The sequence below is a fragment of the Carassius gibelio genome, chromosome A5 (genome assembly GCF_023724105.1).
Source record: "Carassius gibelio isolate Cgi1373 ecotype wild population from Czech Republic chromosome A5, carGib1.2-hapl.c, whole genome shotgun sequence".
Lineage (NCBI taxonomy): Eukaryota > Metazoa > Chordata > Actinopteri > Cypriniformes > Cyprinidae > Carassius > Carassius gibelio.
This window is the reverse complement of record NC_068375.1, coordinates 25,918,208-25,931,725: the sequence shown is the minus strand read 5'-3', so window position 1 is coordinate 25,931,725 and position 13,518 is coordinate 25,918,208. Positions and strand designations below refer to the sequence as shown.

Here is a 13,518-nt window from a genome sequence, read left to right as displayed (position 1 = left end):
ATGAAAGCTGTGGAACACATACAAAAATAGTCAAGGTAAAACTGTGGAGGTAAGGAGAAACCTAGACCCAGCTTCAGACGTCACGTCCACGGACCATTGGCTGAAGGTCTGGCTACGCGAGAGGAGAAACCGGCCTCCATACATCTAAACTTCCCAAGAATGAAACCAAAGAAGGAAGGCTTTGGGTTTCATAACGGACTGCGTCAGGACCTGCCCAACTAGCAGTGCGGTAGTGTGACGTTATTCAAGTTAAAAGCACTGAGAATCTGGTGTCAGCTCTACAGCTTTAGATACCAGCACCATCTAGAGGATGTGGCCTGAAGCGCTACTCAGCTGCATGATCAGATTTAGTTCTTTAACGATTTAATGATTTTCCCAGACATTTTCGGTTCAGAGTCTCTTGTTCATTACATTTACATAACTTTATTTTATATATTATTTACACCATTCTCAAAACAGGTGTACCAAAATAGCCTCTTAAATTCAAAAAGCATAGTCCTGGCATGACATGACACAAGCTCGAGTATGAAGCCCTTTTTCTTTCTTTCTAGCCCGAGAAAGAGTTTACTGTAAAATAAAATCTCTCTTAAGTACTAACTAGTTACATTTAGGAGTGGTTATCTTATACAGAGTTCTTATACAGCACAAATTGTGTTAATTCCATAATGGTATTTAAACCAAAGTAACAGCAGAACTCATCAATTTGGCATATTATATCTTCAGTCATGTTTGGTAATAATTCATTACAAGATAAATATTTTCATGCAAAGCCACTATTTACAAACTCTTCTAATGTTAGCTATCAAAAGCAAAAGGTTAACTCATTCATTACTTTCAACACATAAATGTTAAATCAAATGGGCTATGCCTAACCCTTAACTAGAACTGTACGTTACTTGTTACCAGTTAGGCACAGTTCATCTGATTATGCAGGTAACTGTTTGTCCATCATGTGAATAGGGATGATAATCTCTCCAGGGATACTGATATTAGAGCCTTGCAAAGGGGCCTCAACTGAGAGTATACCATCTGGAGACAGCATAGAGTTGATCTGTTTCAGGTCTAAGTCAGCTGGAAGCCTAAAGAATTACACAAGAGAAATTAAATGAGTTATGATAGAATAACACTGTACATTCTGTACAGCTTTAATACAAGATTTATAAATGTAACCCTTTTTTAAATACATAAGTTACTATGAGAACACAAACTGAAAATAAAAGAACAAACCAAAAACTCCCTTACTTGTATTTTCTTGTAAAGCTTCTTGAGATCAACCTGTGATTTTCCTGCCTTTCCTCATGATTACCTGTGAAAGACAACAGATACTGAAGAACATGTCATTGAAGTCTCTAAGAAATGTGATCTGCAGGATGTGATGTCATTGCATACGCTGGTTACATTTACATATATACACAGTGCATTAGAAATTCTTCAACACAGAATAAAGCCAGGCATATGAAGTTCATCATACCGGTTATCTCCAAATATCCCTCCTTGGTTTTGATGTTTATCTCCTCTGGAGAAAACGGACTGACATCAAGACACACTTTCCAGTTTTGTTGACCTTTTATTTGTTCACACACAGATTCAGAAACCCGTCCTTCTGATCCAGTATATGATTTAGGTGGAATCTCCATGCACAAAGAGCTGAAGAGAGGTAAACGCATAGATCCTGGGCAGGTTGAAATCCCCAGTCTTTTCCTTGCCGATTCGATCCAGCTAACCTCATCTGGTTCGAGGAAACAAGGGAGGTCGGTGTTTTGGGTGAAAAGGTTTTGTGTCTTTTCCTGAAGAGGGTCCCAGCAACCATTTCTTTGAAATAAAGGACGGGGCATCTTTAAACACAATTTTAAAATTGAAAAACACCCGGGAGGTTTTGGAAATTTTCAATGCCCAATGCTGATACAACAACAGTAAATCCGATTAGCCAACTTGTGAAACGCTACAGAAAGCTGCTGCTCACTTCTTTTATACGGTTCTTTTCTATTAAACCTTTATCCCAAATTATCCAGTTATCCAGTCCCAAACATCAACAAAGACACTTGGCAAATCTTTCACCCCTGTGTTACAATCTGACAAATACTGAATGATGCCATCCTCTCTGTATTAATAGAACTGAAGGGGAAATGGCAAATTCTTGGCGCATGACAATGGGTACACTGGCAATAGTGTCACTGCATTAATGGCCTCTGTAGTCTGGTCACATCTTGGAGCGCTTTCTTTCACTATAGTTACCAACTGTGTTGTACAACAGTATGTACTTTCAGCCTTTATCTCAGCTCTAGAGAATTCCTCAGTCTTGTAAACAACATTGTAGCCAGATAAACTAAGATTCATTGCATGGCACTAAACATTGTTAGGATTTTACTTTTGTTTTGAGATCAGGTGACCAAGAAACACACAACGCCAAATATATATTCACTTTCTTTAATGACAAATTAGGATTAAGCATTTTTGCTTCATAAATGCTCGGGATACTTGCATACAGCAATCATGTATACAAACATGTTCATTATCTTTCATTTCCTCTCCTTTACTATTACACTCTCTAGAAGAACCCTACTTCAACTGTGCATCTTATTTCATGAGTGAATTGGGATTGAAATGGGTTAAGGTGAATGGGCTGGAGAAGGGCTGATCTGTGATCAGTTAGAAAGGCACAGAAAGAGGCTACAGCAGATATATAGAGGGAATGTGGACAGTGAAGCACAGAATACAAGCAAAGGTTTTTTTGGGCACATCTCTTTCCCGTGTAGTAGAATGCTGATTGCAACTCTACAGTGCTTGTGTTGTCCTCTGGCTCAGTAGCACTGGATCAGTGGGAGTGTACTGAAATAAGTATATTAACAGGTCAAGTATTTATTTTAACACATACCGCAAGTAATTTTTCCTTCAGATTTTTTCAATATATATAAAATAACCAATCATCATTTAATGTAGTATTTAAGTACGTGTCTTTATAGTTTCTTACCAACAGTGCTAAAGTTTCTCAGGCAAAAGGATTTCCATTAAACGGGTCTCCAAAAGCATCTGCAAGGGCAGCAGTCTGAGTGGCTGGAGTGCTCTGTTATAGAAAACCCACAGGGCAACTAAGTACATTCAATAAATTCAAAAATGTAAACAAAAGTGCAATCCCCAAAACACCGTACAAACAGAAAAATAGGGTTACACAAAACGGTCTTTTCAACACTATAAGCTTTTAGAATTCAAAAACTAAGTAAATGTACATACTGTATTCATGGGTGGTGCTCCAAAAGGGTTACTTCCAAAAGTGTCATCAAAAAGGTTTGAGCCTGCTGTGAGAGTTGGGTTTGAGGATGCAGGGGCTGGATTAGGAGTGAAGGCAGCACCCGAAAATCCTGTGGCTGGGGCCAGGGTCGGGATCAGACCTGCTCCCTGAGGTACAGGGACTGGACGAGGGGATTGCTGAGGAGCAAGTTTGGAGGTCCCTGGACAAGACGAGGAAATGTAATTATCAAACTATCCAAATTGCATTGCTCTGTTACTGAAGTTAAATCTGTTTATTAAGTGTATACCATTTGAGTTAACTGAGATTTGTTTTATGTCAAAGTCATCATGATCTGCCACCTCCTGAGCCAAGCCAACCTTGCTAGAAAAGTACTGGTCAAATGAGCCATTGGTGCTCGGACTAGTTCCTTGTTCTGCTTTCTGGGGCTTAGCCATCTGGAAATTTTTAAACATATCTTTTCCAGTCTTCTTCTCCTTTTCCCCCAGGGGGTCCAAAGCTGTAAAGGAGCTTTTGACCACTGGGGGATCTTCTTTCACCGGAGGACGGGGTGGAGGTCGAGGAGGAACCACTGCACTCTGCTGCATACCCATCACTGAATTAGGAGGCATCATGGGAGCCAACTGGTTTTGTTGGAAAGGGCTGGTCACAGGACCAGATGTGGGCCAGGCCCCACCAGGTGCTGCGGTTCCTGGATGACCCCAGGCTTGAGTGACAGATGGTGGACCAAAAGGGGAAGCTCCTTGCTGCCCCCATGCAGGAGCAGGCAGTCCTCCAAAAGCAGACGGTTGTGAAAAAAGGCTTGGTTGTCCTAGAACAGTTACTTGAGGAACACCGCCTTGAGGAAACATTGTGGGAGTCTGACTCCATGGAGATGGAGCTGTCCCAGGAGTTTGAGCAACCGATGTGGGGCCCAGAGACAATGACCCTACAGAACACAATTACATGAATTAAAAACAACAAAAAGTTAAATCATGTTTACAATGTTTGAAATTACATGCAGTAATGTTCCTCTGAAATTGGATAGTCAAACAACCCAGAATGCACTATGAGAGGAAATTAAAGGGGGGAAAAAAAGGTGATCTTACAATTTTACATGTGCATTGTTTATTTAAATTGATAACATTTACTGAAATTAAGTGGTTTTCATTCTGCTTTTAGAAATCATGAAAATTACAATATAAAAGCAGTTTATTTAGTTTTAAAAACACTGTCTTCGCAATTTAAAATATAAATTGTATTAGAATATTTTCCTTGCAAAGTAGAAATGGGTCTTTATACAGAACGAGAGAGACTTCAGTTTCATAAGTGTACCAAAAGCATGCATTATACCAAGAGCATTGACAGTGGAGGATGGTGTGGTGTTAAAAAGATCTGCTGGAATGGATGAGGTCTGATTTAAGGGCTGAGACTCCTTCTGGGCTGGTGGAGCAAAAAGTTCAGCTCCAAACAAGTCATTTCCAGGTGACTGTGGGGGCAAAATTTTTGTTTAAAATCATTATAGTGCTACGCTGCGGTTTAAAATTAGTATTACAGTGCCAAACAAGATACAGCATACATTTCAAAAAGATATAAGGTACTAAGAAAAATTCAAATTTTATAACCAAGTTTGTCATGGGAAAACAAATCTGTATGTTAAAGGATTAGTTCACCTCTAGAATGAAACATTTTCATCATTTACTCACCTTCCACTTGTTACAAACCTGTAAGAGTTTTACTTTTTCTATTATGGAAGTCAATGGTGCTCAATTGTCCAAATCCCAAAAATTTTTCAGAATATCTTCATTTGTGTTCAACAGAAGAAACTCATGGTGTGGAACAAGAGGAGGGCAAGTAAATTATACATTCATTATGGAAGTGTGCTAATGCTTTAAGTCTGATATGCATGTAGATACTTGGTTGACCATACTTACCCTGCACATTGAAACTGAAGCACAAGGAAACAAAAAATATTTACTGGCATTCTGAAGTTGGATTTTCTATTAACAGCACTTCTGAGTAGAGCTCATGAAATGTCAATTGTCATGTAAAGTGAAGCATGCAGTAAGTCACAGTATTGCTCTCAGTGACCGCCATGACATTGTTGTTTACATCCATAATTTAATCATGTTAAAACAAATTGGACATTTTATTTAAGTATTGATGCACAAAAGGTTCTACTATTAAGTTGTGAAAAAGGACCACAGTCAGCATAAAACTTAATAGCATTCTTAATGAGCAAAATGTATATCATCAATTTTTAAGACATTGACAAGACAAAGACAAAAATGCCATGCACCTCAACACAAGATAATGTGGCAGTTTTAATTCAATATTTCCAACGTGCAAAAAATTAAAAACCCAAACACCAAACACCTCCCTAAAACCCATAAATCCAACTATCAGTGATCTAGAAAGACAAACTATAAGGACTGTTTCTAAAAATAAATTAAACCACCCATGCATGCTTTCTCAAACCTTTCTAAAAAGTGAGAACATCCTTACATTAAAGTAAAAATGTATTCTGTATTTTAAATGTTTTTAGATAAAATTGCAGCCATTTATGCCAAACAACAGTCCTTCTAGTCTCTCTCAGCATTTGGACGTGCAGTAATACAGACTGAGAACTCTGAAGTTTCTCTTGTCAAATGTTCACCTTCTCTCTCCTCCGCATGCATCCAGACTTTGAGCTTTGAGGTGGGGGGCAAAGGACTATCAAGCCTCCGTTTTGAGCAGAATTTGGCAAGATGGTTTGAAACAATTCCACTGATTTACTCGATCCATTACATAAGAGAGGAGTTTGGAGGACAGGAGGACCTGACTTGTATAACCCATGTAAGATTGGTGGGTTGTTCATTGAGGTTCTCAAAAAAGGATTCTGGCTAAAGGGGCAATTGTTTTCATCATTCAGATTGTTTAAAGGAAGCTGCTTTACTTTAATTTCATGTGACAACTGGGTATTGAACAGTCCATTAAACAGCTGACTGTTTGAAGAGGAATCTTCACTCAGGCTTTGCTGCAGATCTGGGCCACTCAAGAGGAAACTAGAAAGATCAGACTCGCTGCTAGAAGAAAACATGGAATCTGACTGATCATTCAAGGGAGAAAAGGGATCAGAACTAAGAGTTGGGAAAAGATCTGATATGGATGAAACGGGTTTGTCATCTGGTGCATTGGAGAGAGGGGATGGGTATGAGATGAAAGGATTTCCTTGATTGTCAATCACAAAAGCAAAGTCAAGGAGCAGAACACTGTCAGGCTGGTTTAAAGGAAAAAGAAAAAGAAAAAAAAAAAAGATGTGATTAAAGGTCAATTCTGTGACAAATAAAAGAAAGTAGTAAGACGGTGTAAACTGATCTTTGTGATTTTAAAATCATATAGCATTAACAACATAATCATTTCCATAGGAAGGGTCTCAAACACCAGTAATAGGATGTAATTGAAGAGATCTCTATTTTCTTGGGTTTGGGTGCCATCTACTGGCCAACAGGATTTTCCCAAAATCATTATTGGTAGTGAGGAAATTTTCTTTGGTTATGAAAAGGAGCCAATCCAAATGCTTGAGATCCTTAAAAGAGATATAAGGGCTGATAGATGCATTTGGTAAGTATTAATGAAAGATACTAGTAAAGCAAATCTAGTCACATGCATCATGGCTCTTTGTAAAATAAGTATTCTATAAACTGCTGAAACTACATCAACAGTAGATCCTTCGCAAAAATGTATACTTTAGGGGCATTACCGTCGGAGAGTGTATGTCAGGTGGAGTGGACATATCACCAAACAGGTCCATCTGCTCTACAGTCTGAGGATAACGCACAAAACATCCTCTGGGTTATTTTCTGAGGAATTCAAGTTGAACTGCTCAACAATTTTGTAAGAAGTTGTAAGCACGCACTTTCACAGCATTTTCTTTACCATCGAAGCTGAGTAAAGCATCCCCACCATTCTGATGACAGAACATCAAGACAAACAAATGAAGGATCACATCAAAATAATTAACTGAAATATCACGCAAAATGTTTATACCCACCACAATCACAGCGCCATTCCCTTCACCCTGCAAAATAGTAAAGGTTTCAGTCAATAAAATGCATCTAACCTAATAGGAAAAACAGTTTAGTTAAATGTTTATGAAAACTATGTTTTTCTTCTTCATTTAAGGCATTCAATGTTTGTAAGCTGCTTGAACAAAAGTAAATGACTCGAGTACGCAAAACCCCTTGGCTTACCAACAGACAATATCTAGACAAGCCTAGACAAATCTACTTGTGTGAAATATAACATCAAATTCATTACTCAATTTCAGACACATTTACTTAAAGCACACTACAATCCAAATAATTTTTGTTAAGTATTAGAAAAATATGCATCACCTGTGCAGCCTCCTGCTCTTTCTTCTTCAAATTCAAGATCAGCTGAAACAGATCCTTCAAATCAATGACCAGAGCCTCAGCCTGTAGAAGAGGAGAGTAAATGCATTCTCGATTTACACTCTGGATTACATACCATTCCATTCAACTGTAAGCACTTTCAGCTGTGTGCAATGTTTGCTAGTGGCACTAAACAGAAGGGCTAAAGAATGACAATCCTGCATTGTCTTTCCATTCAAACAGTCAGTTCCACCCCATACATTAACAGATATTTCTTTAAATGCACTTGAACATGTCATACTGTGCCCAGATTTGTTATCTATCCTAGGATTTAGTATTTTGTGTTGAATGAAAAACTCTGACCTGCTGAGCTGTCTTAATAGCAAAAAACTGGTGCTGGCCCTCTGCTCCACAAACATATCCAAACGCCCGGTTATCAGTGACATCGCGAGCAATGAATGAGATCTTATTCACCATATGTTCATACGCAATCACCTTTGAGACAGAGCGAGAGGATACAGAGCATGCTTTAAAGTCAATACAGAATTTTATGACAAATGAAGCATCCAGCTCTCAAATTACAGAAGTATATAACACAAAACTACTCACCCCAGTTTTCTCATCAACAATTTTGATTCCTGTTAGAGAGATGTTCACCCATATTCTTTGCTTGTGCTTGCCTTGAGAACGAGAAGCTATTGCCATGCCCTGTACACAAACAAGAACTGAGCACTTTATAATAATATCTGTACCATTAACAGAATCAACAACATCATCAGCTGTGGCTTAATGGTTAGAGAGTTGGACTTGTAACCAGAAGGTTGCAGGTTCGGGTCTCAGTGCTGGCAGGAGTTGTAGGTGAGGAGAGTGAATGAACAGCGCTCTCTTGTACCCATGGCTGAAGTGCCCTTGAGCAAGAGACCAAACCCCCAATTGCTCCCCGGGTTTTGGAGCAGATAGCTGCCCACTGCTCCGGGTGTGTGTTCAGTGTGTGTTCCCTACTCACTGCGGTGTGTGTGCACTTGGATGGGTTAAAAGCAAAGCACCAATTCCGAGAATGGGTTACCATACTTGGCAAATGCCATGACTTCATCTTTATCATCTCTTAACCCCATATCTCCCCATATGTGACCCTGGTCCACAAAACCAGTCTTCAGTCGCTGGGGTATGTTTGTAGCAATAGCCAAAAATACACTGTATGGGTCAAAATTATAGATTTTTCTTTCATGCCAAAAAATCATTAGGATATTAAGTAAAGATCGTGTACCATGAAGATATTTTGTAAATCTCACCCTGTAACTATATTTAAACAATTTTTGATCCGTAATATGCATTGCTAAAAACTTCATTTGGAGAAATTTAAAGGGCGATTTTCTTAAGTGATTTTTCTTTTTACACCCCCAGATTCCAATTTTTGAATAGTTGTATATCAGCCAAATATTGTCCTATCCTAACATTTTTTCAGCTTTCAGATGATGTATAAATCTCAGTTTTGAAAATTGACCCTTATGACTTGTTTTCTTCGTCCACTGTCACATATAAAAAGCACAGAAATGAAGGCAACCATCTTGGATCTGCACCTTTAGTTTCATCATGGAATCCTGACACATTTTATCCCCTCTGGGTTCTGGGATATCATCTACACCAATGAGCTTGGCTTTATATCTCACTCCATCGCCCTGAAACCTGGCCAGCAGGAACTCATCGGTCCTCTCTGGGACTGTAGGAAGAGAACAAGCGCATTATTTACCATTTAGTAAATAAGTAAACAAACAAATTTGCTGTAGGTAGCATCAACCTCGTTTAAAAATAGATTAAAAATAGGAGGCCAGACTGTACTTTTTCTCCTTTCCCTCCAGAATGAAGTTCTGGTGATGGGTGTGGTGGGTGTTGTGGCTGATGCTGGTTCAGTAGTTGTTGCTGGTTCAGCTGGTACCACAGTGACGGGCTCAGCATCAGGTGGCTGTGACATGGTGGGTGCTTCGTCACAGGAGAATGAAAGCAAAAGATGGGACAAAACCCAACTGAGAGGCAAAATAAACTAGTGGACACAGGTAGGATATTCAGCAAGCACACATTCTCAGCACTGCGCCTGGAAAGAGAGAAAAAATAAAGACAATAGACAAAAGAAGCTGATAGTTGAGATAGGTGAAATCGGACTATAATGTCCATCTTATTCATGACATTAAGTCACAGAAACAAGCATTTACATAAGCAAATTCACATCATTTGTTACATACACATCAAGAAATGTAAAGCTCGAGACTATTTTAACTTGGCTCATAGATTCTGTTAGTGACAGAAAGGCAGAGGAAAGAGAGAGAGGAAATTGTGTCAGCAGAAAAAAAAAAAAAAAAAAAAAAAAAAAAAAAAACACTTCCTGCTTAGTAGGCAAAACAAAACAAAAGTGCCAAATAAGTTTTCCCATTCCTGAAATACAGGATTTATAGAAAAATTACATTGAGGGGAAAATCTTTACAGGGTTGCAAAGTAGTAATCCTTCCTTTCATTTTAATTCACCAATTCCAAACAATCAATAAATCATAAAGCACCTTTTAATCAATAAAATCAATCAAAATGTAATAGATTTAGAAAAAAAAAAACAGTAGGCAATCTGGACTAATTTCAGAGATCAATGGAAAGGCTGTTCATCTCAACCAAAGGATTCACTGTCACATAAGATCCTCCAACAGTTCAGTTAAATTAAAACGGTGTCTTATTCAGTGAAGGAAAGATCATTCAGCAAAGATAAAATATAATTTAAATGGTCTGAAAGACATACCATGAGCAGCCAATAGTGTTTAGCAGTGTATTTCTCAGCAGAAAGTGGAAAGAGACGGCAAGAGAGTTAACATGGGCAGATCAAAGGTTGAGCAATTAAAACCAGTTAATCCTTTTCCAGCAGCTCATCAGCCCTAAAAACACATTTCCTATCCCATGATTCTCAAGACTGCCCAAATGCTCGTCTTTGGGCAGAATCACAAATAAATTTGAGAAGAAAATCGGATTTGCTCAGATCTATTATCTATGAGTTTACTTAATCATAATGCAGCAGGAACCAGAAGCAGAGACAAAACCATGACAAAATGAATCTGAAACTCTTTTAAAATTAACTAAGTTCTATTAGGTTATGTATGACCATGAGATAGATAGATATATATATATATATATATATATATATATATATATATATATATATATATATATATATATATATATATATATATATATATATATATATATATATATATATATATATATATATATATATATATATATATATGCAAATTGACAATTCAAGATTAATATAAATGATATAAAATTATGATGAATTATTATAACTCTCAGCTGCTAGAAGAGTAACATTTTATGACACTCAGCAGCTGACAGACAGAAGATTCTTGTGCAAGACACAATCATGAGTTCTGCTTTACAAGCACTCAAGCATATCTGCATCCTGTCTCACACAAGCACACAATAAAATGGTGATAAACGTTCACACAATCATAAACTTTTTTTTGCAGTGAAATGCAAAAATAAAAGTTACTTTTAAACATGGGTTATGAGGGGCATTATATTCATACACAGACAAATAAATCAAATCTCATGACTATCTACACATTAACCCAAATGAGCCAGGTAAGACACACAAGCTAAGAAGATGATGGCACAGTGCATTGCGGAATTCTAACTCTTTTATAATTTAGAACAATACAACCATAAAAATCCTCTGAATGTTCTGAAAACATTTCAGAGATCCAGATGTCTGAGATTGGGATCTTCAGTTTAAAAACTGAACACCTTTCAGTGCAGCAACATAATGGCTTGTTTATGCTCATATGTGGACTCGTCTCATAGCCCTGGCTGTTCAGTAACTTCAGTGAACCCAAAAGTCACAACTGTTAAGTTTCATTAAAACAGAGGATTCAGCAACAGTTGAAGCTGTTCATAAACAGAGGCACAATTCCACATCAGCAGTATTACAAACATGCAAGTTACACATTAGCCATGCACAAAATACATCACTAATAGATGATTAGCACGGAATAAAAAAAAAAAAAAAAAAAAAACATAAGTACACTTTAGTATAACATGATACTATGAACAGCTGACTTTGCCCTGGTTTTGACTTTCAGCAGACGCTTTTTTTTCCACTTGATGCTGAAATTTACGGTACACTAACTTTAGGCTATAGTCTACTTTTGTTTTCAAATAATTGAAATGTAGCCAATAACTGCGTAGACTATTCGGTATTTTTAAAAAAAAATTAAAATAAGAAAACACTTGATAAAACTGTTTTAGTCTCGCTTAACGTGTGGTTTAAATGCTGTATTAGGCTACTCCCGTGAAGTGATTTAAATCCATAAATAAGACCAAATATAAAGCGTTCATAGTCATTTGATTTTTAAATGTGATTTCATTTTTCACATTTCTGCGTTTCTTTACTTATGCTACCCTTCATAACTTGTACTTGCCTCAGGTAACAGGTAAGACAACAACAACTAAAAAAAAAACCACAGGTAACACGAGGATGAATGAGCCATGGCCGTCACTTACCGCAATCGTGCGTTCTTGAGCTCCACACCTGAAACGCTGATAACAAACTCGGAATGGTGCAGACTGAGCGTCGTGGAGAGTTTGGTCGAGTGAAACCTCCAAACAGGCGGTCCTCAGCCTCCCCAAACTGATCCCACTACCGAGCGCCTCCCACAGGTACCGCGCACCTAAGCGCGACCTTTATAACATCTCCGGCACCTATGCAAATACTAGTGATTGGTCAACCTTGAATTGAAGATCACAAATTATTTTAGCAAAAAGTTCAACTAGATAATATTGCATCAATATATTATCGACATATTTTCCATAAGGAAATTTCTCCTGAAAGATTTGTTAAAATAAACGGGCGTTGCCATAAATATATTATACTCATTTTCCTACTTTCCATTTTTATCACAGAAGTCAGAAAATATATTTAATAGTTTCTATAAGCTAATAAAATACTATGTCAGTTAGCACTGCATTATTCATATAGACTGTTCATTACCTGGAGATGTCTTGAAAAACACACAAAAATAATCGATATAATAAGCGATCGAGCATGACTTGTCTTCACCTTTTTTATTTAGTGATTCTGGATGTTGTCTATATTAGGGATTTCCTGGCAGGCATGTCATAATGGTTTCTGTAAGTCCGTTTTGTAGCTACCTTTTGTAAGAGCGGACTCCGGCTTCGAGTATGAATGCAGGAGAGTGTTTAGCGCTGCATGATGTTCATACATTCAAACCTAATATCTTTTCTCTTTAAAGTGGAACCTAGATTTATTTACACTGGTACCCGAAAACGTAAAAGTGCAGGTGTCCACCGTGTAGGCTATTCTACGCGCATGAAAATGAGATTTCACATACATTCATTTACACAGCCTACTATGCAATGTGCAGATTTCCTTTACATGAAACCCTAGACCATTCTGAAAGCCAGAAAAGAAATTCAGCTCATCCTTCCTTCCTCACAACCCTTCCTCTGCTGACACTGCTGACATAAGAGAAGGAATGGAGAAACGTAACAAATAATAAATAAAACTACACAAACATATCTTAAAATATTATCATTATCTTAATTATTTTTTATCTATTTTTTTCTAAGGCATGTTTAGAAGCTACTTATATCCTAATCGAGCTATTGCCTAATACCCGGCCATATCTCTTACAGGCTATTTTCATATGAAGTTCAAGTATTTATGTTTTGACCAAGTCTTAATCTAAAATGATCATTCTGATACTTTTTTTTTAATAATAATAATAATGCATTTTATTTAACCTTTTTCATGGTTCCTTAAAGATTCTTAAAGCGCAGGATTGAATTATAATATAATAATTTTAAAAAAGTTTTACTGTAGTTTTTTGAGGTTGTAGATACAGC

General features: G+C 37.4%; 2 protein-coding genes across 4 annotated transcripts; both read right to left on the bottom strand.

Annotated features, from left to right (window-relative positions):
• Nucleotides 1–702: 702 nt before the first annotated feature.
• LOC128007003 (heat shock protein beta-1-like) lies at nt 703–2,282 on the bottom strand. Its single transcript, XM_052592779.1, has 3 exons — nt 1,472–2,282; nt 1,243–1,306; nt 703–1,079 (listed from the first exon to the last, which is right to left on the bottom strand). The coding sequence occupies exons 1-3, from the start codon at nt 1,833–1,835 to the stop codon at nt 926–928; spliced, it is 582 nt and encodes a 193-aa protein (XP_052448739.1). The 5' UTR covers nt 1,836–2,282; the 3' UTR covers nt 703–925.
• Nucleotides 2,283–2,413: 131 nt separating this feature from the next.
• Nucleotides 2,414–12,325, bottom strand: LOC128006812 (disabled homolog 2). 3 transcript variants are annotated; one of them, XM_052592763.1, is made up of 15 exons: nt 12,157–12,325; nt 9,439–9,691; nt 9,180–9,319; nt 8,209–8,307; nt 7,963–8,094; nt 7,603–7,683; nt 7,260–7,286; nt 7,125–7,175; nt 6,969–7,031; nt 5,883–6,485; nt 4,580–4,715; nt 3,537–4,175; nt 3,232–3,449; nt 2,972–3,064; nt 2,414–2,829 (listed from the first exon to the last, which is right to left on the bottom strand). In XM_052592763.1, the coding sequence occupies exons 2-14, from the start codon at nt 9,569–9,571 to the stop codon at nt 2,990–2,992; spliced, it is 2,397 nt and encodes a 798-aa protein (XP_052448723.1). In that variant the 5' UTR covers nt 9,572–9,691; nt 12,157–12,325; the 3' UTR covers nt 2,414–2,829; nt 2,972–2,989. The 3 variants fall into 3 exon arrangements, with proteins under 3 accessions (XP_052448723.1, XP_052448724.1, XP_052448725.1); XM_052592764.1 differs by lacking the exon at nt 12,157–12,325 and adding an exon at nt 10,382–10,516; XM_052592765.1 differs by lacking the exon at nt 5,883–6,485.
• Nucleotides 12,326–13,518: the final 1,193 nt, after the last annotated feature.

Coding starts and splice junctions, on each gene's coding strand:
- LOC128007003 (XM_052592779.1), bottom strand. CDS start 1,835: ATGCCCCGTCCTTTATTTCAAAGAAATGGTTGCTGGGACCCTCTTCAG. Junction 1,307..1,471: donor GGGATATTTGGAGATAACCG/GTATGATGAACT, acceptor TGTCTTTCACAG/GTAATCATGAGGAAAGGCAG. Junction 1,080..1,242: donor AGCTTTACAAGAAAATACAA/GTAAGGGAGTTT, acceptor GTAATTCTTTAG/GCTTCCAGCTGACTTAGACC.
- LOC128006812 (XM_052592763.1), bottom strand. CDS start 9,571: ATGTCACAGCCACCTGATGCTGAGCCCGTCACTGTGGTACCAGCTGAA. Junction 9,320..9,438: donor CTGGAGGGAAAGGAGAAAAA/GTACAGTCTGGC, acceptor CTCTTCCTACAG/TCCCAGAGAGGACCGATGAG. Junction 8,308..9,179: donor ATTCCATGATGAAACTAAAG/GTGCAGATCCAA, acceptor GTTTGTGTACAG/GGCATGGCAATAGCTTCTCG.